At 58.9% G+C, this 22,555-nt stretch overlaps 1 protein-coding gene across 1 annotated transcript; it reads right to left on the bottom strand.

The window, feature by feature from the left end:
* Nucleotides 1-10,286: 10,286 nt before the first annotated feature.
* On the bottom strand, nt 10,287-16,427 carry COMMD7 (COMM domain containing 7). The gene is made up of 9 exons (XM_069871925.1): nt 16,325-16,427; nt 14,490-14,543; nt 14,294-14,396; nt 12,645-12,701; nt 12,528-12,565; nt 11,872-11,962; nt 11,699-11,748; nt 11,131-11,179; nt 10,287-10,627 (listed from the first exon to the last, which is right to left on the bottom strand). Exons 1-9 carry the CDS (start codon nt 16,379-16,381, stop codon nt 10,551-10,553), a joined length of 576 nt encoding a protein of 191 aa, XP_069728026.1. The 5' UTR covers nt 16,382-16,427; the 3' UTR covers nt 10,287-10,550.
* Nucleotides 16,428-22,555: the final 6,128 nt, after the last annotated feature.

The following is a 22,555-nucleotide window of genomic DNA, read 5'->3' on the forward strand; positions in this document are numbered from 1 at the left end:
TGTCTGGCAGAGGAGGTGGGATGCAGGCGCAGGAACATGCCCGTGTCCCGCGGGATCGCTGCCTGAGCCTGGTGCTCCGCATCTCACCCGAGTGGCAGGTCAGCATCCTCATCCCTGCGCAGCCCTTGGCTCCAGAGGGGCTTCCCTGGAGAAGCTCCCGGAGATTCACCCACGCTCAGAGCTCCGGGTGCGCGGGAGCATCGTGGTGTGGAGCGTGATCGACCCGCCATGGGACGCTGCCTGGTAGGAGGAAAGCGTGGTGGCAGTGCCGTTACTGACTCATCGGAGCAGCAGTTCTGCGACAGCGATGCCGGGCTTGCCCAGCACCCAAAAGTGACAACATGCTCCCACCCGCCCTGCTCGTGGGGAGCTGGAGCCCTGGCACTCCCACTGTCCTGCTCCAGCATCCCAACCCGCAGCCTGCAGCCCCCCTGTCCATCCCCTCCTGCTGCTGCTCAGGGCCCTGCTCCCTCCTCTTGAGCCGCAGAGATGGGGGGAGGCTGGGAGGCTCAGCCCTGCCACATTTGCATATTTTTTTTTACCTAAACCAGACGTTTCTCGGGGGGAGCGACCGCGTCGCCGTCTGTCCCCGCAGAAAAAGCTTCTCTGTGGATGCCGGGGGTTCCAAAACGCGGGGGATTAACCGCTACTGACCTGGGACCGGGTCCCGTCCCTCCTGCCGCCTCCCGGTTTGATTTATTCGCTCGAACCGGCAGCGCATCCCTCCTCTCGCGTGTAATTCAGCCGCGAGGCGGGGAGGGGACCGGGAGAACTCGCGAAGTCAGCGGCGGGGAGAGGGGATCCGTGTCCGGGAGCGCTACAAAGGGAGCCGGGGGACCGGCTGCGGCGGGTTCCCGGGGCCGCTTGTGCCCCGGCCCCGCGGGAGGTGGCCCCGCGGCTCCTTCCCCGCCGGGCTCCAGCGCGGTTGCTATGGCTGCGACCCGCGGGGGGGCCCCCGGCAGCCCGGCCCCGCTCGGGAGCCGCGGCGAGAGCCGCAGAGAGGGGGTTGATCCCCCCCGCCCCGGGATTAGGCAGCGCCGGGCACGGGAGGAGGAGCGGGGAGTCGGGCTGGGCGGCGGCCGGCGGCCCCGGGAGGGCGGCGGGCAGGTAGGGGCGATGCTGCCGCCCCCGCCGGGCAGCGGGGACCGGGAGAGGCGGGGAGGGCGGAGCCCGGCGTCCCGGGACAAAGCGGCGGCCGCATCCCGGGATAACGGGGCGGGAGCGTCCCGGGATAACGGGGAGGGCGCATCATGGCATCCCAGGATAACGGGGCGGGAGCATCTCAGCATCCCGGGATAAGGAGGAGGGAGCATCATGGCATCCCGGGACAAAGCGGCGGCCGCATCCCGGGATAACGGGGCGGGGGCATCCCAGCCTCCCGGGATAACGGGGCGGGCGCATCCTGGCATCCCGGGATAACAGGGTGGACATATCCTGGCATCCTAAGATGACAGAGAGGGAGCATCCCAGCCTCCCGGGATAACAGGGCGGGCGCATCCCAGCATCCCAGGATAAGGGGGAGGGCGCATCATGGCATCCCGGGATAACGGGGCGGGCGCATCCCAGCATCCCGGGATAACGGGACGGGAGCGTCCCGGGATAACAGAGAGGGAGCATCCCAGCCTCCCGGGATAACGGGGCGGGCGCATCCCGGCTGCGGGGCTGGACGTGGGGCGGCAGGATGGGGCCACTGCCCCGCGCCCTGCAGGGCCGGAGGAGCCCCGGGAGGAAGCGCCCTGTCCCCGTTATCCCTGGGCGGGGGAGCGATCGGTGCGTGGAGGATCCCCCGGCAGGGATGGGGACGGGAGGGCTGCGGGGCCGGTCTGCACCGCAACCCCCGAGCCGGGATGGCGGCGGTGGCTCAGCATCCCTGCCCCACGGCGCTTGGTCCGCCCTGGCTCCCTCTGTGGGACTGATCCGTGCCAAAGAAGGGAAATTGAAATGGGATCTTAGGGTGAAATATTCTCCTGGGAGGGTGGGGAGGCCCTGGCCCAGGTTGCCCAGAGCAGGGGTGGCTGCCCCATCCCTGGAGGGGTTCAGGGCCAGGCTGGATGGGGCTGGGAGCCCCTGATCCAGTGGGAGGTGTCCCTGCCCATGGCAGAGGGTGGGACTGGATGGGCTCTGAGGTCCCTTCCACCCCAAACCATCCCTGGTTTCTATGATTCTATGCTGCACACCCCCAACAGCCGCCACGGGTGCCCTGTGCCCACCCCTGCGCTGCTCCCAGGGACACTGGGGCAGCAGGCAGGGCAGATCCTGCTCACCCAGGGCTAGGCTGAGCTGCTGTGCTGTGGCCTCAGTGGTTGGGGCTGGTGTCCTCTGCTCCCCAGCAGCACCCACGGCTCGGGCAGGGTGCCTCCTGATTGCCATCTCACTGGGAGCTGCTACCGCAGCTGTAATTTGATGCTCTCAAAGTTCGTGTTTACAAGGGACAAGGCAGCCATCAGAGGGCTCTTCTTGTTCTCCCAGTGAAAGAATATTCCTCTCTCCGCGGCGTGTGGCTGCTGCGTGTGCCAAGCGCTGCCCGGGTTACACGGAGCATCTCGCAGAAACACCGTCCGGCGTCAGCGCCCACAGAGCCGCTGGGCACAGCCGAGCTCTGCCAGGACCCCCACAGCGGGGGGCTGGTGGGACAGTGAGCGCAGACCCCCCAGCACACTCAGTGGCTCAGGCCGTGGGCCGTCAGGAGGCTGCCTGCCAGGCAGGAGGAGCTGGGAGGTGGGCGAGCTGCTGGCCCCGTGGGACTCATCAGCTCCCTGATGACAAATCCTTTCACTCATGAGCAAGCAGAGCGGGACGGAGCCCGGCACGAGGCTTCCCAGCGTGGCTCCAGCCCAACGACTGCTGTGTCCTCACTGGGACGTGCCTGTGTTTCAGGTGCCACTGGGACCCCACAAGGTGCCACCCTCCCCGGGGCGGTGGGGCGGGGGGGGGTGAGCTGGGGTCCCCCCGGCACCCACAGCCCCATCTCGCAGGGCTCTTCTACAGAGCGGGGGAAGCTGCTGGTACCTGTGCCCTCGTCTTTTCACCAGGGCTGAAAATCATGCAGGTCACCGTGCTCGGAGCCTGGTTCCTGTGCAGGGTCCCCACGGGGGTCCGGGTGCTCTGGCAGCGCTCCTGCCACACAGCGTGATGCGGGGCTGTGCCTGACAAACAGATGGCACCGCTGCAGCCTGTTTGGTGACAGGGGAGTACCCGCTACCTTCCAGCGGCCGGGAGCTGGGAGTGGTGTCCTGCCCCTTCTGAAGGCACCCAGGGGGTTGTTTGGAAAATACCAGCTCCAAGGGCAGCCCCTGCTCCAGGCAGCTCCGGGGCTCGGATCAGCAGCAAAAACAGCTCCGCAGGCCCTTTGTGCTGCTCCATGTTGAGGTGCTGCTGTCTGTCTGTCTTTCACGGGGCAGCAGATCCTCCATTTGGGGTTTGTTGTGCCCTCAGCTGGTGGGAATCCTGCTGGGAGGAGAGTGATAAAAACCAAACCAGCTGCAGGAGGGAGAATTATTTTGGGAGGGGAGCTCTTGGGATGGAGGGGTTGGGGACTGCAGGCACCTGGGCTGGGGCAAGAGGCTATAAGGCAGGTTAGAAACAAGGGGGTGTTGTGCTAGGAAATGGCTTTGGGAAAGGATGTGGCTGGAGCTGGAGGCAGAGCAGGAGCACGAGCACACAGCGGACTCAGGGGCCATGGTGAGTGAGCTGCATTTATTCACAGCACCATTATTATAGCCACCTGTTTCTAGCACCCTCGGCAAGGCGAGAGCGTGATGTGCTCCAAGGAAATGCGAACGCTGGGTCCTGCCCCTTGGCCAGGTGCTCACCGCGTTGTGCAGATGGAGCTGGCAGCGCCTCGGCTCCGCTGCCTGGAGCGCGAGTGAGATGGCGGAGGAGAAGGCAGGACGCGTCCTCATGGGCACAGAGCTCTACGGGAGGGGGGCAGAGCTGCCACCATGGGGGATGGAGGTGGTGCCAGAGAGAGGAGAGGCAGCCTCGGGGTTGGCTGTGGCATCTGCCCTCCTTGCCCCAGCCAGGAGTTCTTTCTTCTCCATTCTGGGTGTGGAAGGAGCAATGGGTTTGTCACCTGTGAGGATGGACACGCTGCCCCTGAGCTGCTGTTGGTGGTGGTGCTGTGCTTGCATCCATGTGTCCTGTGATTCTCCAAGCCCAGTGTGGGGTCCAGGGTTGGCCTGGCCGTTCCTTCCAATCCCCCTGCTCCTGGCTGCAAGGCTGGTTTCTAGGCAGAGCCTTAAAAGCACCGTGCGTACGAGTACTAAAAAAAGCATAATTGCATTCAATAACTGCATTGTGTGCTTAGAATTCGCTTATATGTGAGACCAGATCAGGTAGCAAAGCTGGTGAGAAGGTGCGTGCTGCCCTTGCTCCTGCCCGTAGCCCTGCTGGGGGGGCTCTGGCCCCTCGTGTCCCCTTGCAGATGGGTCCCAAGGGGCTGCAAAGCATCCCAAATCCTACCAGTCCCTGGCCTCCTCCTCACCCTTCACTCTGGCCACCTCCCTCGGGGCAGTGGCTACTGGCGGCTGGAGGCCTGGCCCCCACCTCTGTCCCATGAAGATGCTGGGGTGGGAGACTTTATTTATTTTTATATATATATATATGTGCAGATAGAGTGTCCCAGCCTGCCCATGGGGGTATCCAGACGCCATGGGGTGCCCCCAGTGAGGCACTCTTTTTCCTATTATTATTAATTCACTCTTAGCAAAGCCACCCTGACTGATGCCTCATCCCAAGCTGGGGCGTGGGGTGCAGGATGGGGCTGCTGGGGCGATGGTGAGGAATGGGGACAGGGGATTTTCAGTTTTATTGCATTTTTGAATAAATCTGGGAAGTGTGTGTGTGGGGGGGGTGTTGCTGAGGTGCTGAGGTTCTGGCCCCCGGCCCTGGAACCGGGGTTCTGTGCAGGATGGGCCAGCACAGACAGGTCCCACTGGGAAAGCTCTTGTGGGGCTGCAGGGGAGGTGAAGGAGAGGGAGGAAAAGTGGATTAGGACAGGGGAGGGATGGAAAGGGGGAACAGGGCAGGGCGGGGATGGCTTGGGGCAGGAGAGGGAGATGGATTGGGGTAGGGGAGGGATGGATGGCCCGGAGAGACAGGATTGGGGCAAGGAAGGGAAGAATGCTCGAAGGAAAGAGGGTGGCAATGGAGGGAGAGGTGGGGGAGTGGGGGGGGATGGATGCAGGGAGAGATGCCCGGGGGATGAGGGAGGGTGGGATGGATGCAGGGGGAGATGCCCGGGGGATGAGGGAGGGCGGGATGGATGCAGGGAGAGCTCCCGGGTGATGAGGGAGGGCGGGATGGATGCAGGGAGAGCTCCCGGGTGATGAGGGAGGGCGGGATGGATGCAGGGGGAGCTCCCGGGGGATGGAGGAGGGCGGGATGGATGCAGGGGGAGCTCCCGGGGGATGAGGGAGGGCGGGATGGATGCAGGGGGAGCTCCCGGGGGATGAGGGAGGGTGGGATGGATGCAGGGAGAGATGCCGGGGGATGAGGGAGGGCGGGATGGATGCAGGGAGAGATGCCGGGGGATGAGGGAGGGCGGGATGGATGCAGGGAGAGATGCCGGGGGATGAGGGAGGGCGGGATGGATGCAGGGGGAGCTCCCGGGGGATGAGGGAGGGCGGGATGGATGCAGGGAGAGCTCCCGGGTGATGAGGGAGGGCGGGATGGATGCAGGGGGAGCTCCCGGGGGATGAAGGAGGGCGGGATGGATGCAGGGGGAGCTCCCGGGGGATGAGGGAGGGCGGGATGGATGCAGGGGGAGCTCCCGGGGGATGGAGGAGGGCGGGATGGATGCAGGGGGAGCTCCCGGGGGATGGAGGAGGGCGGGATGGATGCAGGGGGAGCTCCCGGGGGATGGAGGAGGGCTGCGGGTGGGGTGCCCAGCGCGGTGCTCGGGCTCCCCCTGCCGCTCCTCCCGCGCAGCGGGGGCGGGGAAACCCGTGTGGTGAGTTTGTGAGGCCTCTGCAGGGCTGCGGGGACCCCAGGCTCTGCCCCTGGGGCTGCTGAGCCGGGGCGATGGGGCTGCTGAGCCGGGGCGATGGAGCTGGGTCTCCCCAGGGAGCGCTCTCTGCGCCCACCCCTCATCCCACCCTGCTAGGAGCCGTGGTCTGAATGCCCCGCTGCAGCCCCTAGCCCTGCTGGGCAGCCTGGCCGTGGTGCAGAGCAGGTTCCCAGCAAGGCAGGGACCCTCCAGCTCACTTGCCACCCCCAGGTTTCCCCGCAGAGATGCGAGCGGTGCCCCAGAGCTCCCTGCAGCCCCGGTCAGGCGATGCCTCCCATCCATAGGCAGCCAGCGTCCCGCTCTGTATTCACCATCCCACCCGCTGCGGTGAAACAAAGCTCAAGGAAAGATTCGTGCTCGGCTGCCGATGGGGATGCATGCAGTGTTTTGCCTTCAGATTCTGCTCCCGAATCCCTTTTTTTGTCCTGGGTGTTGTGAGTTGACGCCTTTTGCCGTTGGCGAGGGCTGAACGTGGTTGCCTCTGCCCTGAGCCAGCAAACCCACGGAAACACCAGAGCGAGAGTTGCAGGACAGCAAACAGGGGTGTCTGCTGGGGAGGGATCCTGCCCCGAAACCCATCGTGTGCCCGGGGGTTGGCGCTGCTGTGTGGATGTGGAGGGATGCGATGGGAGGATGGAGGCTGCGATGTGGGGGCTCCTGGCCTCCTACTCTGTAGCAGCTGCTCCCCACCAGGACCGGTTAAGAGCACGCTTTCAAACAAAGCTGTTCCCCAGCACCACCGTGAGATGTGTCAGCAGCACAAGGGTTAAGCCTGCTCTCCCTCTCTTTCCACGGTGAACTTGGGGATAACCTCGTTAGCGGCTGCGCTGAGCAGCAATGCCCCTGGGACAGAGCAGCCCTATAAAATGGAGCTGTGCGATACGAGGGAGCGATGGAAATGGTAGCTGTGTTGTCTCAGCCGATGGCTATTGGGGTGCTCCCCCTACCACACTCGAGCCTGTGGCTGCTGGGGGGTCATGGAGGGAGAAACTGGGCCAGACTGGTGGCATGGGGTGGGTTTGTCACGGCTAGGCTGGGCACTGGGCACAAAGCGGTGCCTGCAAAGCGAGGAGCTCTAATCGGTCCTACATAGGGCTGCACTGAGAGCGCTGGGTGCTGCGAGGGGCCAGCCCAGCCCCACAGCTTGGGGGGCTCCCCTCTGGGTCCCAAGACCACCAGCAGCATGGGTGCACGCAGGGATGGTGTCCGTGCCCACCAGGGATGCTGCAGCGGGGTCTGGGGGAGCCCAGCCGTCCCCTCCTGGTCTTCTCGGATGGGCTGGGGAGCTCCCACCATCCTTCTTGGGGCTGGTACTGGTGGCCAGGAATTGTTTGCTGCCCACGCTGTTGTGCCACAGGCCCTGTTTCTGGTGGCCACCTCCCAGTGCCGCGGGAGGAGATGGGTTCCTTATGCCCCAGCATTCATTCCCTCCGCTGAGCGACAGCCTGCGGTCTGGCTGAGCAACCCCAATTGTTCCCCGGGAGCCTGGACAAAGGAGTGCCTAGAGAGATGGCAGGGCTTAGGAGAAGGCATGCTAGGAGTATTTCTATGGCCTTGGACAACACCAGTTTGTCCCCCCACCCTGTAGGGGTGGGAGGCGGCAGCTCAGTTCCCTGAGCAAGGGGGATGCCTCCCTGGCCCAAGGCAGGGTGAGGGCTCGTTGCTGGCGAGCGTGTCCTGAGCAATGGTGCGATGCTCGCCCGTCTGCTCCCAGTAAGGAAGGCAGATTCCAAGGGTCTCTCCCTAGAGCATGGGTGGTGAGAACCCCTGGGGAGCCACACACCCTGCTCTGTGGGTCCCTGTTCGCCGGGACTCATGGTCTCAGCAGGCTGCTGGCCCTGCTCTGTGGCCTCCCATTTGCTCATTTTGCCCTTTCCAGGCAGACAAAGCAATTTTGGGAGCTGTAGTTTGCAGCTGGTGTTTCTGCTGGGTGCTGCATCCCCCCAAAACCCAGAGGAATTGAGGTGGGGGACGGCCTGGGGTGACGAGGGGCAGGACTGGATTCATCAGCTGTGATGCTCTCTGTGGGTTTAACGCCATTGTGGAGGCAATACCTTTGCCCTGCTTCCAGGGCTGGGGTTCGGAGTGACCCTGCACCCTAGCTGCAAGCTCCAGGCTGCTGTTAGGGCCGTGTCCTGCTGGTTCTTCTCCCTGGCTCATCTCACCTCCAGGGCTCATCCCAGCTGTGGCCCCAACCCTGAAGTCTGTTGCCCTATTTTGCAAGCAGGAAAGCTGGGACAGGGAGAAATATGAAGCCTTCCAGGCCCTTGGCATGGCTCGGCTCCTGGCAAGGTCTGCAAAAGCTGGGGTCCCCACGGGTGCTCCATGGTTCCCATACAAGCTGCTCAAGGTGGTTCCTTCCTTCCCCACTGGCCGAAGAGTGGAGTGGAAGCAGCGCCTGCGTGTTCTCTGCCACCTCTGAGCAGGGGGAGGGTGGCGGGCGCCATCCCGGCTTTTGTTCTCCGAGCTCGGAGGGCTCCTTCACACATGAAGGGAACGGCATCGGCGTTTCCAGTGGGGTGAAGGCGCTGCGTCCAAGAACATCCCTGCTCTCTCGGTCATTAGCATCTGCCATGGCAGAGAATCACAACCGTGTGCGATTGGTGCGGGGAAGCGACAGACCCCGCGAGCGCAGCCTCTGTCTCCCAGCTGCTCCGGTGCAGCTTGGCGGGAGGCTGGGAACAGGGAGAGTTCTTGCTCCTGGGGGCTGCTTTGCCGTGTCCCCAGTGTCGGGAAAGACTGCCTGGCAGTCCAGGGTGCAATAACGTGGTCCCTGAGGTGGCAGAAGTCACCAACTGGGTCAAACTGGGTTGTCAGCATCAGAGGGGCATGGAAAATGACTGTGCTGCAGCTTTGGTGCAGCAGAGCTGCTCCTGCCCCACTGCAGCCCCCATGCTGCAGCCAGGAACAGCCACATGTATATGTCCCAACTCCTGTGTTGCAGCGGGGCCCTGAAGAGGAACAGGGGGGCTGCGGCACAGCTGCCCCCCGAGAAAATAGGCCAGGAAAGCCCTCCGGGAGGCATACTGCTGCAGGAGTGCAGTTGGCTTCACCCCTCATTGCAAGAGGCCCCTGTTTCCCCATGGCCGCTGTGCTGTGGAGATTAGCTCTTGGCTGGCTGGGCTTGACCGGCAGCTGGAAGAGGCTGCGTGCACCGAGCACCACGGGGGCTGCCTGGAAACCTGGGCAAAACGGGTACTGCCACAGCCCCTTCATAGAATCACCAGGTTGGAAAAGACCCACCAGATCATCGAGTCCAACCATTCCTATCAAACACTAAACCATGTCCCTCAGCACCTCGTCCACCCGTCCCTTAAACACCTCCAGGGAAGGGGACTCAACCCCCTCCCTGGGCAGCCTCTGCCAGTGCCCAATGACCCTTTCCGGGAAAATTTATTTTCTAACGTTCAGCCTGAACCTCCCCTAGCAGAGCTTGAGGCCATTCCCTCTCGTCCTGTCCCCTGTCACTTGGGAGAAGAGCCCAGCACCCTCCTCTCCGCAACCTCCTTTCTTTTCGGTGGCACCACGGGAAAGCTGGGGCCATGTGTGGAGCAAAGGCACAGCGGCCACACCGCCATTCCCAGTGCGGGCTTGTCCCTGGTTGGCACGATTGGGGAGCAAGCCTGGTTCCCCCACGGCTGGCATCACCCCGTGCTGGGGCTGCCAGAGCCGCCTCCCTCCCTGTGCCCCTTCCCTGCTGGGGCTGCCAGCTCGGCTCATGCTCAGCCAAGTGCGTGGGATGAGAGGGCGCTCCCGGGGGATCGGGGACTGCTGGTGGCAGCAACAAGGTCACGCTGTGTCCCGGCAGCGTGGCGGCAGCCTTCTCTGATGCTGCTGATCAGAGCTGCCCGCGCGGAGCAGCATGGAGGTGACCCCTGTGCTCGGGGTCAGCAGGCCCCGGCATGCGCCAGCCCCGAGCGGCTTTAATCCCTGCCAGGCTGGGGGGAATGCAGGGGGCAGTGGATTTCTGACCCACAACTGAGCTTGGCATCCTTTCCAGCATCACCACGGTCCCGCTCCCACTGTAACCAGGCAGGGCTGAGCGGTGCTGGCCAGGCACCGGCAGGGTGAGGAGAAATAATAGGAATGGGCAGCAGAACCGAGAGAGAAAACAAATTCCTTTTGTCTTGAGAAAGCAGCCATTGGGTCTTTCTCCTCTGCCCTGAAACAGCTTTTCCTGCCTCCCAGAGATGTTTTTTTTTTTTTTTGCAGGGTGTTATTTTGGAGGATTCTTTGCTTCAGTTTTCCTCAAAAAAATCAAATCCTGACACAAACGGAGCAGTGTGGGAATGGCTTTATTTCTTTGCTATTTTAATATAAGTATCCACAGATTTTTGACCACAGTTTCTTGTAACAGCAAGAAAGAGATGATCGGACTTGTAGTTGAAGTTTCAGGTTCTGAAGGACTGATGGATCCTGCTGGGCTGCGACACCCTCATCTTCTCTTACCAGGGTGTCTGAGTCAGCTGGGCAAGAGCAGCTCTGCAGGCCCAAAAGAGAAATCTAACATCCCAGACAGATGTTGGTTCAGGCCCACGTGTTCTCAGGTGAAGCTCTCCAGGCTGGTTTTGACCCGTTCCATTTCATGCAGGAAACTGTAGAACTGTGGCAAAGTCAGCTCTGCAGAACAAAGAGGTGTCAAGGCTTAGATTTCAGGCTGCACTTTTCCCACATTAGAAAAGCCATCCTGGTGCTGTCACAGAGCAACCTGTACCCATGCTGGGCAGGATTAGGCTCTCCAGCTCTCAGCAGCTGTTTCTTTATGCAGGCTGGGCTGCACTGGGTTCTGGGCTTGCGTTCTCCCAACAGCAACCAATGCTTGGGAATTGCTTATGTTCTTTGCTGTGCTGCTCTGACTGCTTTTACGGCTCCGTATCTATATTTTCTTTGTAAAGACGTGAAGACTGCCCAACAGTACCCTGTTCCTAAACACTCTTGGGGGCTGTGGTGGGGAGAGGCCGCGGCAGGAGCAGCCGCAGCATCCACCAGCCATGCTCTCGCACTGACCCCTGCTGGGTCCATGCCCAAAGCTCCCCGACCTCCAGCACCAGCTGGGTGCTCCGAGCTGCCACGCCACTTTAGGTACTCGAACGCTTCCTTCTCTTCCAGAACTGTTAACTCACCTATATATACGTTTTCCATTTGGTTCCCTTTTTTAACCACCAGCTTCAGCTTGGGGGAAGAAAAAGAAGAGGCATTTTAATTCAGAGAGAGCTGTACTGTGACGGGCAGATCGCTGCAAAGCATACACAGCTTTGACAGGCTTTTCATAGAATAACCAGGTTGGAAGAGACCCACCGGATCATCGAGTCCAACCATTCCCATCAAACACATGGGGCAGTATTCACTGTAGGAATAGATTCCTCAGGCATTGGGAGGATGTCTGGAAGTCCTTATAAATGATCGCATCCCCTTCCCTCCCAGGACAGCGTGACCTTTGTGAGACTGAGCTTTTTGAACAGCTTTTCAGAGCAGGCTACGCTTCTGTGATACACGACGGTTTCAGAACAGAAACAAACAGTGGTGTTCCTGCTGGCAGTTGTGCTCAGAAGCAGATGTGCTGTTGCAGAGCATGTTTCTACGAGATCTAGCTTTTCTCTAGCTCCTCTCACAGCCAGTGCTCCCCAAATGCCTGGCTGGAGCTCGTTCCTTAACTGTGCTACAACCTGAACTCTGATATAGGAGATTTACCTGTAAGAAGATACTTCCCACTTTTTCCAGTTCACTGCTCCCAGCAGTCACTGCGAGTTAGAAAGAAGAGAAGGGAGATAATCTATTAGCTACAGTGTGAAATAAGAAGTTATTTAGCTGAGAGCTGCTCTTGGGCTTCCCAATGTGTTCAGTTTATGTTTTGCCTCTCTTACCTCCGAATTTCCACTCCATGTCTATGAGCTGGTTAATCATCAGCGTCTGACCCACAGCCAGGCGCATTAGGGCAGGGGAATTCACCTTCCACTGCAAGAGCAAAACCCAGACAAGCAATCAATACAGAGAGGCCTCCGTGTTGCTTGTAATTCCAACAAGTCAGAACCGAGGCAGACTGACGGAAGCCCAAAGTGGAGGCGTGCAAACGGGCAAACTAATGCGGTCAGGAGGGCTTTCAGAAGTGTTTGAGTCCTCCTGGGGTTTCCATCTGCCCTGTTATTTCTGCAAATGAAACTCCCTGGTTTTGTTTGAACACAGGTTCAGGGTAATGATATCTGCACAGAAAGGCGTGTTGGTGTAACTGTGACACCCTGAGGCTCAGAGCACGCAAAACAGGAAAACAGCCGAAGGAAAGCCACGGAGGAGCACAGGGATGCTGGAACCGGTGAGGGAGAGGACACGGAAATCAGAAGAATTGTTAGGCAAAGTGCTCCTTTTCAGTTAGGAGGAACTTCAGTTCAAAATTCCGTGCTAGTTTTGAAGAAAATACCCAAAGTGCTGACACCTCTCGGTAGCTCAGTGGGGTTTCACAAGTTCCCACTCAAGGACTGTCATTTTGTTAGCTTAGAAACAAGCAATAAAAATGTATTAATACCTGTTCTGCAAAATAATTGGCTTTCTCTTCACTGAGGCCTGTGGGAGAAACCGTAGGAGATTACTATATGTGATAAATATTAATTATCTTTTATTTAGTGAAAGTCAGGTGACCTACCTAGAGCAATAAAATCTGCTCTGACTTGTTCGGAAGATAAATTCCTCTTCAGGGCACCTGAACGAACAATGCAAAGAAGAAAAATCACTTTTTACTGAGTTCAAACCAATCTTTACTGAGTCAAATAAGTGCAGGGAGGGAGACTCTGCCATAGAAAGCCTCTGTTCTGAGACGGTGTTTTGAAACAAACCGCAGCTCAAGATAGGAAATCGAGTTGTGCCTGCTGGATCTCTGCAGATGCCCAGCGCTTTAAAAGTCGGGGCCATGGGAGTGCCTGAGCGGAGAGGGGAGATTTCACTGTGGGTAGCCATGGAAACAGCAGCAGAGGTTGTGTTTTGAAGCTGCTGGTTTCTCTCCTATAGAAGCTTTACTTGTTAAAGGCGAACTGCTAAGGCTGGCAGGCTACTAATTTGACCTACCTGCTGTGTTTTGGATTATGGGTGTGAACGTGTGCATATAACACCTTCCCCTGCTGCGCCGGCCTCCTTTGTTCTGGGGAGCAGGCAGCACATGGAAGTTTACAAGGATTCCGTTCTCTGAAGCCAAGAGCAAGAATCTCATAAATTCGAAGAGCCTGCCGGTCCCACGTGGCTGCTCGTCCCTGTTGCACCTCAGCAAAGTTATCTTCTGGAACCTGTGCTGGTCCTGCCTGTGGCATCCCAGAGCGAACCAGAACGTGCAATGGGATCAGAGCCAGTGCGCGCAGGAAGGAATGATGAGACAGAGCACACCCAGTCCAGAATCGGGAGGGGAGAAAATGCTGATTAAATACCCCCAAGACAGTAGTAGGAAAGGAAGTTTTTCAGAGCTACTGCTGGACAGAAGAAATGGCTTGAAGATGTGGAATGAAAGCTTAGACCAAATGCAGAAGAGCTGTGCACAGTTTCACTGCCGTGAAGAATGTGATGGGGCAACCCCGGAATGAAGGGCAGTAGCAAGGGACTGCTCGTAACAGGAAGGATGAGTGGGATGAAGGGGAGGTGTTTGATGCGCTGTCATGTCAAAGGGCAGCCACAACATCAGAGCAACCTCATCAAGTACCAGAGTCTGGGGTATTCAAAGGAAATCCCTCTGCCCCTCTTCCCCTGCTTATGAATGAGAAACTGCTGCACACCTCAGTGTGTCTCTAAAACAAGACTACAAGGACATACGTCTCTTTTACACGATCTAGAACCAGGCCAGCTCCCAGCCAGCTCTAGAGGTGCGTGTGCAATGTTTTATCTGTCCTGAATGGCACTTGTCCTGGTAGAAATTACAATTCTGAGTCACTTGGATGGAAGCTCCTACAAAGACTTTGTGCCGGCATAAGGTTGCGCTGGTCTCGCAAAAATAGGTTTACAGGCACGAATTAAACAAGCACAAGTGTCACCGTGTTCTGCTTGCATTTAATAGAGAGATTTTTAAGTGATATAGTTAAGCCTGTGAAACGTCTGTGCAGGCAGGGTGTAAAGAATACAAAATCCAAATAATTTAGCATGGATATTTCAAGATGAGAATTTTTGATTCTCAAAAACTAAGCCATTTATTAGCTACCCTGAGCATTTATTGTGCAAACCAAGTGCACTGCCATTCTGAAGACACTTTAGCAGCAAGCAGGAAGGAATGCAATTGTTTGGCCCCAGGGTCGCATATGCAAATGTGTCACTTACCATTAGCCACTAGAAGAATACTTTTGACAATGTTTTTCAGGGGGCCCAAGCTGATTTTATTCATGGTGGCAAAGTCTGAGAGCTGAGTCAGAAACCTTTCAATCTGCAAGACAGAGCGACGTGATCTTATTTCTGAACCTTTCTGACCAGAGAGTGGCATTCCCGAACCTCTCCCGGTGCTCCACGCAGGCCGTACCTCCTTGGGCTCCCTTAGAAAGCAGAAGATCAATTCGGTCAGTGTGGAGAATTGCTGTGAAGAAAAAAAGACGGCGTTGCAGAGTCAGGCATCAGCACCCATCATTTCTCAGCACCTTTTCACCCTCACGACTACGTGGTGATTCAGAATCACAGAATTGCGGAAGGGACCTCAAAGCCCACTCAGTTCCACCTCCCACTGGATCAGGGGGCTCAAGACCCCATCCAGCCTGGCCTGAACACTGCTCTACTGGTCACCGAGTCCAAGCTCCTGTGCTGTTAAGGTACCCCAGTCCTCTGCATGACAAGACACCTACAGATGAGATTTGCTCATGGATGCTTTTCTGAGCCTCTCAAAAGGGTTTGAACAGCTGGCACTGCACAACGCTTTTGTGACTCTTGGTTAATCGGAAGCTGGTGTTCTAATCCAAAAACTGTGAGTGGGAAAAGACGCGAACATCTACTCTCGCATTTCACAAACCATGGGATAACCAGACCAACTTGGTAAAGAGCTGGTTAAAGGTCTAACTTTGGGCTTCTCCTGTCAGTCTGCCTGGGTCATGACCCATCACGACCCAGGCAGACTGACAGGAGAAGCCCAAAGTGGAGATGTGCAAAGGAACAACTAGTGCAGTCAGGAGCTGTTTCAAAGGCATTTGAGTCCTGTTAGTGCTTCCATCTGCCCTGTCCCTTCTGCAAATGAAATTCCCTGCTTTTCTTTGAGCGCTGGTTCAGGGTAACGATATCTGCGCAGAAAGATCTGGTTTTTAAAGGAGACTGAGAGAAATGGAGAAGGCACCAGGCTGGTACCCGTGGCTCTGGCAAGCTGACCTAAAAAGGCCTCAGCACGTCTACTAACGTCAGTGCAGGCTGAACCACCTTCCAAGATGTGGCTGCACGCTGGAGTCTTGGCTCTGGTGGTGGCGTGGGAATCACAATCACAGTGCCCTGCAGCCCCACCAAGAAAAGGAGTGCTCAACAGGACCCCGCTGCGTAAGGAGGGCATGAGGCCAGCCCCGCCATTGCCCTGAACATCTCGCAGCCTGGAAAACAGGCTCCTGCCATGCACAGGGCTTGCCAGGTGTGGGGCTCAGCTGCTGGGCATGGGGCTGTGGCTGGCACCAGGATGCTCTAGGGTGCAAGGTCTAAGCAGTACTGGGAGCTCTGGGGTGTGGGGCCCGACCAGTTCTGTGTGCTCAGGGGTAGGGGCTCTGCTTGGGACTGGGATCCTCTGGGAGGCAGGATCTGAACAGTACTGGTTCCAGGATGCCCTGGGGCACAGGGTCTGCCCAGTATGAGGATGCTCTGGGATGCAGGGTCTGTCTGTTCCCGGTTCCTGGTACGGGGCTGCTCTGGCGTGCAGGGTCTGCCCAGTACCGGTATGGGGCTGCTCTGGGATGCAGGGCCTGCCCAGTACCGGTATGGGGCTGCTTTGGGATGCAGGGCCTGCCCAGTACCGGTATGGGGCTGCTCTGGGATGCAGGGCCTGCCCAATACCGGTATGGGGCTGCTCTGGGATGCAGGGCCTGCCCAGTACCGGTATGGGGCTGCTCTGGGATGCAGGCTCTGCCCAGTACCGGTATGGGGCTGCTCTGGGCTGCAGGGCCTGCCCAGTACCGGTATGAGGCAGCTCGGGGCTGCAGGCTCTGCCTGGTACTGGTACAGGGATGCTCTGGGATGCAGGGGCTCCTCTGGGGTGCAAGGCCTGCCCGCTGTCAGGGCTCTGGGCCGCAGGCTGTGCCCGGTGCCGGCCTGCTCTGGGGTGCGGGGCCTGCCCGGTGCCGGTGCCGGGCTGCTGTGGGGTTCGGGCCTGCCCGGTACCGGTGCGGGTCCCACCTGAGCGCTGAGCTGGCTGGCGCTCTGCAGGTCGCCCCCCGCCGCCTCGGGCCCCATGGCGACCCCGCCGCAGCCTCCCCGTCCGCCGCCGCACTTTCGACACGGCGGGGCCGCCCCGCCCCGGCCCGGCCGGGCCTGCGCATCGGCCGCCGCACTTTCGTCACCGCGGGGCGGCTCCGCACCGTTCGTTACTGTCGGTGTGAATGGGTTGGATCCGGTTTAGCCGGGATCCGTGAGGGGCGGCGGGGGAGCCTGCGGGGAAGGGAAAACCGCGACGGCCCGCCGGGCCGGGCTTCTGCTTCATCACCGACACTTTCAGTTGCAAAGGTTTGGCAGGTCTTGCCAAACTAACCTGATCACCTTCTATGACAAAGTGACTCGACTACGGATGAGGGCAAGGCTGTGGATGGATCTTCCTGGGCTTCAGTAAAGCCTTTGACACGGTTTCTCCCAGCACTCTGCTTCGGAAACTGTCACCTCTGGCCTGGCCAGGCGCACACTCTCCTGGGGGGGAAACGGGTTGGCTGGAGGGCCCAGAGAGTGGTGGGAGATGGAGTTAACTCCAGCTGGAGGCCAGTGACAAGTGGTGTCCCCAGGGCTCAGTGCTGGGTCCAGCCCTGTTCAATGTCTTTATCAATGACCTGGATGAAGGCACTGAGTGCACCCTTAGCAAGTTTGCGGATGACTCTTAGCTGGGTGGAAGTGTCAATCTGCTGGAGGGCAGGGAGGCTCCAAAGGGATCTGAACAGGCTGGACCGCTGGGCTGAGACCAATGGCAGGAGGTTTAACAAGGCCAAATGCCGGGTCCTGCACTTGGGGCACAACAACCCTGAGCAGCTACAGACTAGGAGAAGTCTGGCTGGAAAGCTGCCTGGAGGAGAAGGACCTGGGGGTGTTGGTTGACAACCGACTGAATATGAGCCGGCAGTGGCCCAGGTGGCCGAGAAGGCCAGTGGCATCTTGGCTTGGATCAGACACGGCGTGACCAGCAGGTCCAGGGAGGTTCCCTGGGCACACGCGGGAGGGATGGCAAAGGGAGAAGTCAACACTGTTGAGTAACCTTCCAGGCAGCAAACCAAGTTCTTGGGGAAAGCTGAGTGGCAGGATCCAAGAAGAAGAGTTGAAGTTGACGTACCATGCTCCCAACATCCTGTTCAAACAACCTAAAGGAAATTCGGCAGTCCCACCTCCTGGGAGGCTGCTGTGATGGCAGTGTGGTATCCTAGTGCTCCAAGTGCTCTGCAGTGGGAGCATCCTTTTAAAAGGATGTGTTTGGATAAGAGAGGAGGCTGCAGGTGATGGTCTGGATTAGTGCTCAGCAGATGGATGGTTCCCAGCGCCCCAGTGCTGCCCCTGCCTGCTGCCAGCACCCTGTGTCCCCATGGGTGCCCCTGCCAGGCCATTCTCATGCAGATCATCGCTGATTGCCCCATCCCTGGAGGTGTTCAAGGCCAGCTTGGATGGGGCTTTGGGCAGCCTGATCTCTGATCTCGTGGGACTGTCCCTGCCCATGGGAGGAGGGGTGAAACTAGATGATCTTTAAGATCCCTTCCAACCCAAACTATTCTATGATTCTGTGATTCTATGATTGACTAATCAGAGCTGAGGGCCAGCTGAGGACAGCAGTTCCCTGTGACAGATATGCATGCTTGTTCACTACAAATACTGCAGAAAACGCAGCAGCAAAGAGTGATGAGGACACACAAGGAAATGGGGAAATGGTGTGCTCCAAACTGAGCCAGAGGATCCACGGGCCTGGCTTCAGAGACATTTCTCAGCTTCATTTCACCGGTTCAACTTGAAAAGCTTCCTCAGCACTTGCAGAGTGCTCCCTGACGTTGTCTGATGTGACTTTCTATCCACAGTTCTCAAAATGCTTTGCAGTCCCTCCGGTCAGCCTTGAAACCGTCCTGAAGCAGGGGGGTATTCCCTGGGTGTGCTGGCCAGAGAAAGGCCTGGAAAAGGTACGAGTGTGTGAATGAGTCGGGAGGGGAAACCCCAGACACCTTTCACCCTCAGTCCACGCACTGTGTGGGCACTGAGAACATCCTTCTGCATGGGCTGAGGCGTGCTGCAAGCCCTCCCGGCTTGGTGTGGTGGAGATTTCAGTTCTGTTCCTAGGGCAGGCTGATAGAAAGGAGATCTTTGAGGCCGGGATCTCAGTTTCTCCTGCAGTTTAGTGCACCACCACCCTCTGCACCACTTGCTTCCTGGCAAACGTTGCTACAGGAGCGAGTTATTGCGTGTGGAGGTTGTGGCAGAGCCGGGAGCTCCGCTGCTGGGCTCACTCCTGCAATGCCTTTGCTCTGTGGAGCTGCCCGTGAGCAGGGATGATGATCCCTCGTGAGGGAAGGAGCAGCTCTGGGCTGGAGTTGGGGGGGGCTGTGCCAGCAGCTACCCCAGCAGCCAGGAGGGTGGTTTGGAGAGGCCTCCTCGCTTCAGGTTCGGCTGTGCAGGCGTATCCTGTTTGCGAGGAAAAAGAGGATTTTGTGGCCAGCTTTTGTGGAGAGGCATTGAAGATTTTTCTTTGTGTGCCTTGGCATTTGAAGCTGACACGCTGGTAGCTGCAGGCTTTCTAGGTGTTCTGGTTACACAGATGACACTTGTTTTTCACCTTAGTTTTAGTAGAGGTTGGTACCGTGCGGTCCTGGCAGCCCAGGATCTTCATGGAGGAGGGATAACACTTCCTATCTCCTTGTAAGCAGCGGTTCCCCCCAGATGGGAAAAGCCAGCCTAGCTGCAGGGGAGGCTGGAGGCTGTATTCCCACATGTGGCAGCATGATGAGGCTTTCCCACAGCCGGCACAGACCTCGCTTCCAGCAGCACAGCTCTGTCCCAGCTCAGGGGAGATGCCCGGGGCAGGAGAGCTGCTCTGAGGAGCAGTGGTGAGGAGCGGCTGGTCACTGGGAGCTGCAACGGAGCTGGTGGTGAGGCAGGCAACCAGCATGAAGCTCGTGGAAAAGGAGGACACATCCTATAGGACATGTGCTCCAATCTTGCAGTGAAGAATGCCAGGCAGGGAAAATGATTGTTACTGTGGGCTGGGCTGTGTGCTATGTGTACACCGACACAGGAAACCCTGAAGCCTGAACTCAGCAGGAGAATCACCACCAGCTTCACTGAAAGGAAAAGTTCCTCCTTTACCCTGGCCCAGGGTCACTGGAGAAGCTCGCAACCATCCAAGGTGATTTAACGGTGCTGGTGCTATTCCCTGCCTGCTGGAAGACTAAATGAGAATTTCACCTTTCCTGGGGCCTGGGAATCTGGGACTCTGATCCAGGAGGACGAGGCTGCACTGCTGACAGCTGTAGGTAATAACACATTTGCTCAATCACTTTATTTGCCAAGGATCACCAGGCACGCTGCTTAGGAAACACAGAGCAGGTCCTGACCCAAACATCAGGGTGCAAAGCAGGAGACAGCAGGGGACTGGGGCCAGAGCAGAGCTCCGAACAGGGAACAGGGTTGGTTTGCCTGGCCAGGGCAGCAAAGGAGAATTTTAGGAAGAGATTTGGAGTGGGAAAATAAGGCAGACAGAGAGGAGCTGGGCCTGATGCCATCACCTGAGGACACTGCAGGGAAGGCAATGGCTGAGCAGCTTTTCATGAGGAGAGGATTTAGGGTCAAGAGCGATGAGTTGTGTGTGGAAGGGCTGGGATGGTCACTGGGAAGCATTAACAGTGGAAAATGAGGATGAGGAGTCACTTCTGCTGTGAAGGGGTGTTGCCAGTCTCATCTGACTCTGTTGTGATGATGACAGAGAGGGCACTTCCAGCTGGTTGGTCACCAGCTCCATGGATTGGAAATGCTGGCCAAGGGAGACCAGCTGGGTGGGAAGCTGCCTCTTCTTGCTGGAATGAACATCTGCAGAAGCTGTGGGCACAGTCCAGTTCTGGTGGCGATGGGAATCACTCATCACAGGGAGGGTAGTGTCCATGTCACGGTGTGCAGAGCCTGTGCCCAAGGAAGGGACCCCCACCTCTCCTATAAGCTCTGGCCATGCTTCCGAGCTCTCGCAGTGATGGAGCGGAGGAGCTTTGTCCCCAGGGCAGTGTCCCACTGCATGTCCATGCTGAAGACCCTCAGGGCTGATGGGGAGTGCTGGTGGGGTTGCTCTGGAAGCTGCCTGGCAGAGCTGGAAGCTCTTGGTCAGCAGGAATGGCTGAGAGCCTGGCAGGAGCCTAAATAGAAAATCCTCTTTAAAGGCACTTTTTTTTGCCTGTGAGTTGACTCACAAACTCTCCTGACTGTTCAGAAATACTCACAGCATCTCTCTGGGGTTGTGTGTAGCCGAGACAGGGAAAAGGGTCAGGGCTGGGCTCATAATCCACCCGGAGCTGCTTTGTTTGCTACTAGGACTTTTCCCCAAACCGTATGCTCAGATGCACTCCCCTGAATTAAATGATAACCGAGGGGAAGAGAGAGAGAAAGAGGGCGTTTCAGCCGAGCGGGAGATTGATGGCGGGTCAGGGGGCCAACAGAGGCAGGAAGGTTTTGGTAGAAAGGGAGAGGAGCCTGGGGATGCCTGAAGCGGGGGCTGCTTCACCCTAACAGTGCCCGAGATCTCTGTGAGCCCAACCCGCAAGAGCGTTTTACTTCCCCAGGTCTGGAAATACACGCAGGAATAAAATCTATTTGCTGGGTTTTAACCTGCTCGCAAGATTGGGAATCAGCTTTAGGTTTACACGGGGGTGTGTTTATTGGAGCTGTAACCTCCCATGCTCCTCATCCAGACCACATTTCTCGGCCCCTCTTGTTCAGTTGCTGGGCTTTTTTATCGCACGTGCAGCTGCATTTTCCATGCTTGTGTTCTGCAGGGGTGCAGGGTGGCGGGGGAACCTGCCGTGCAGGCCTCGGGCTGCTCCGGCTGCTTCCCGCGGGCTTCCCGTACTGGGGTTCACTCGCTTGATTTTCCTCCTGGCCTTGCAAGCTCATTTCTCTCACACCAGGATAATCGTGTTCCTTCTTCTTGCTGTTATACAGTTTTCTGCTGGGTCTAGAAGTAACAGCAAGCGAGGAGAGAAGATTATAACCCACGTGGACTCTGGATGCTTTGTCTTGGGCAGGAGAGGCGCAGGCTGTTTTCCTTGTCCCCAGCGCAGCCCTCGCGAGCGTCTCGCCTCTGTGCGGGAAAGGAAAGAACAAATAAACCCAAACTGTCTGTAAAACTTGTGTAAAACACGCCGCGCTGCGAGGGGCAGGAGGGTGGCTCGGTGGGGCGAGGGCTCTGCTCGGCCTCGGGGTGCCCCTTCTCCCCCGACCGGGAGCTGAGCTGCTCGAGGGCCGAGTCGCGGGGTGCCGGGCACTGGGGGTGTATCGGACACTATGGGACACGGGGGTGCCAGGGGATGGGGAGCCCCGGGAGGGTTGTGGAGCCCGGGAGAGGAATGCAGGTGGTGTAGGGGGATGCAGGGCACTGGGTGAAATGGAGTCCTGGATGATACAGACTGGGGATACTGGTGTGCAGGAGATGCAGAGCCCCATGTGGGGGGATGATGGTGCGCATTGTGGGGCAGTGGAGGAATGTGGAGCAGTGGGGGGGATACGGGGGTGCTGGGGGCACAGGGTCCTGGGCGATGTGGGGCACCGGGGGATGTGGAGCCCCTAGCTACGTGGAGCTGTGGGGGATGCGGTGGTGCCGGAGGTGCGGAGCCCCGGGACGGGGTTGCTGGGCTGCGGGACAGTGAAGGAATGCAGAGCCGGGGGGGAACACAGGGGCGCCGGGGATGCGGGGCAGTGTGGGGATGCTGAGCCCCGGGGGGATGCGGGGGCGCTGGGGAGGGGGATGCGGGGCGCTGGGGGGATGCTGAGCCCCAGGGGGATACGGGGGCGCTGGGGAGGGGGATGCGGGGCGCTGGCGGGGATGCTGAGCCCCAGGGGGATGCGGGGCAGTGGGGGAATGCGGACCCCTGGGGGGATGCGGGGGCGCTGGGGGTGATGCTGAGCCCCGGGGCGGGGGGGTCGCGGGGTCCGGGCGGGTTCGGGGCTGGCCCCGCGCTGCCGTCCCCTCCCCCGCCGTGCGGCTCGGGGCGGAGGAGGAGGGGCTGCCCAGCACGGGCAGGGTTAAAGCGCCGTGTAACCGGAGCGCGGGGCTGTGGGGCCGGGGCGCGGGCTGGGCGGCCCCGCTGGACGGCGCGGCCACCGCGGCGCAGGTGAGACCGGCACCGGGGGCACCGGGATCACCGGGATCACCGGGACGCATCCTCGTGGGCGGCTTTGTTGTGCGCCGTG

This window comes from Phaenicophaeus curvirostris, chromosome 18 (assembly GCF_032191515.1).
Source record: "Phaenicophaeus curvirostris isolate KB17595 chromosome 18, BPBGC_Pcur_1.0, whole genome shotgun sequence".
Taxonomy (NCBI): domain Eukaryota; kingdom Metazoa; phylum Chordata; class Aves; order Cuculiformes; family Cuculidae; genus Phaenicophaeus; species Phaenicophaeus curvirostris.

Excerpts from the sequence above, each read along its gene's own strand:
- COMMD7 (XM_069871925.1), bottom strand. The coding sequence starts at position 16,381 with ATGGGGCCCGAGGCGGCGGGGGGCGACCTGCAGAGCGCCAGCCAGCTC. Across the intron at positions 11,963-12,527 it reads CCAATTATTTTGCAGAACAG|TGGAAGGTGAATTCCCCTGC; the intron begins GTATTAATACAT and ends TTGCTCTTGCAG. Across the intron at positions 11,749-11,871 it reads CATGGAGTGGAAATTCGGAG|TGACTGCTGGGAGCAGTGAA; the intron begins GTAAGAGAGGCA and ends TCTAACTCGCAG.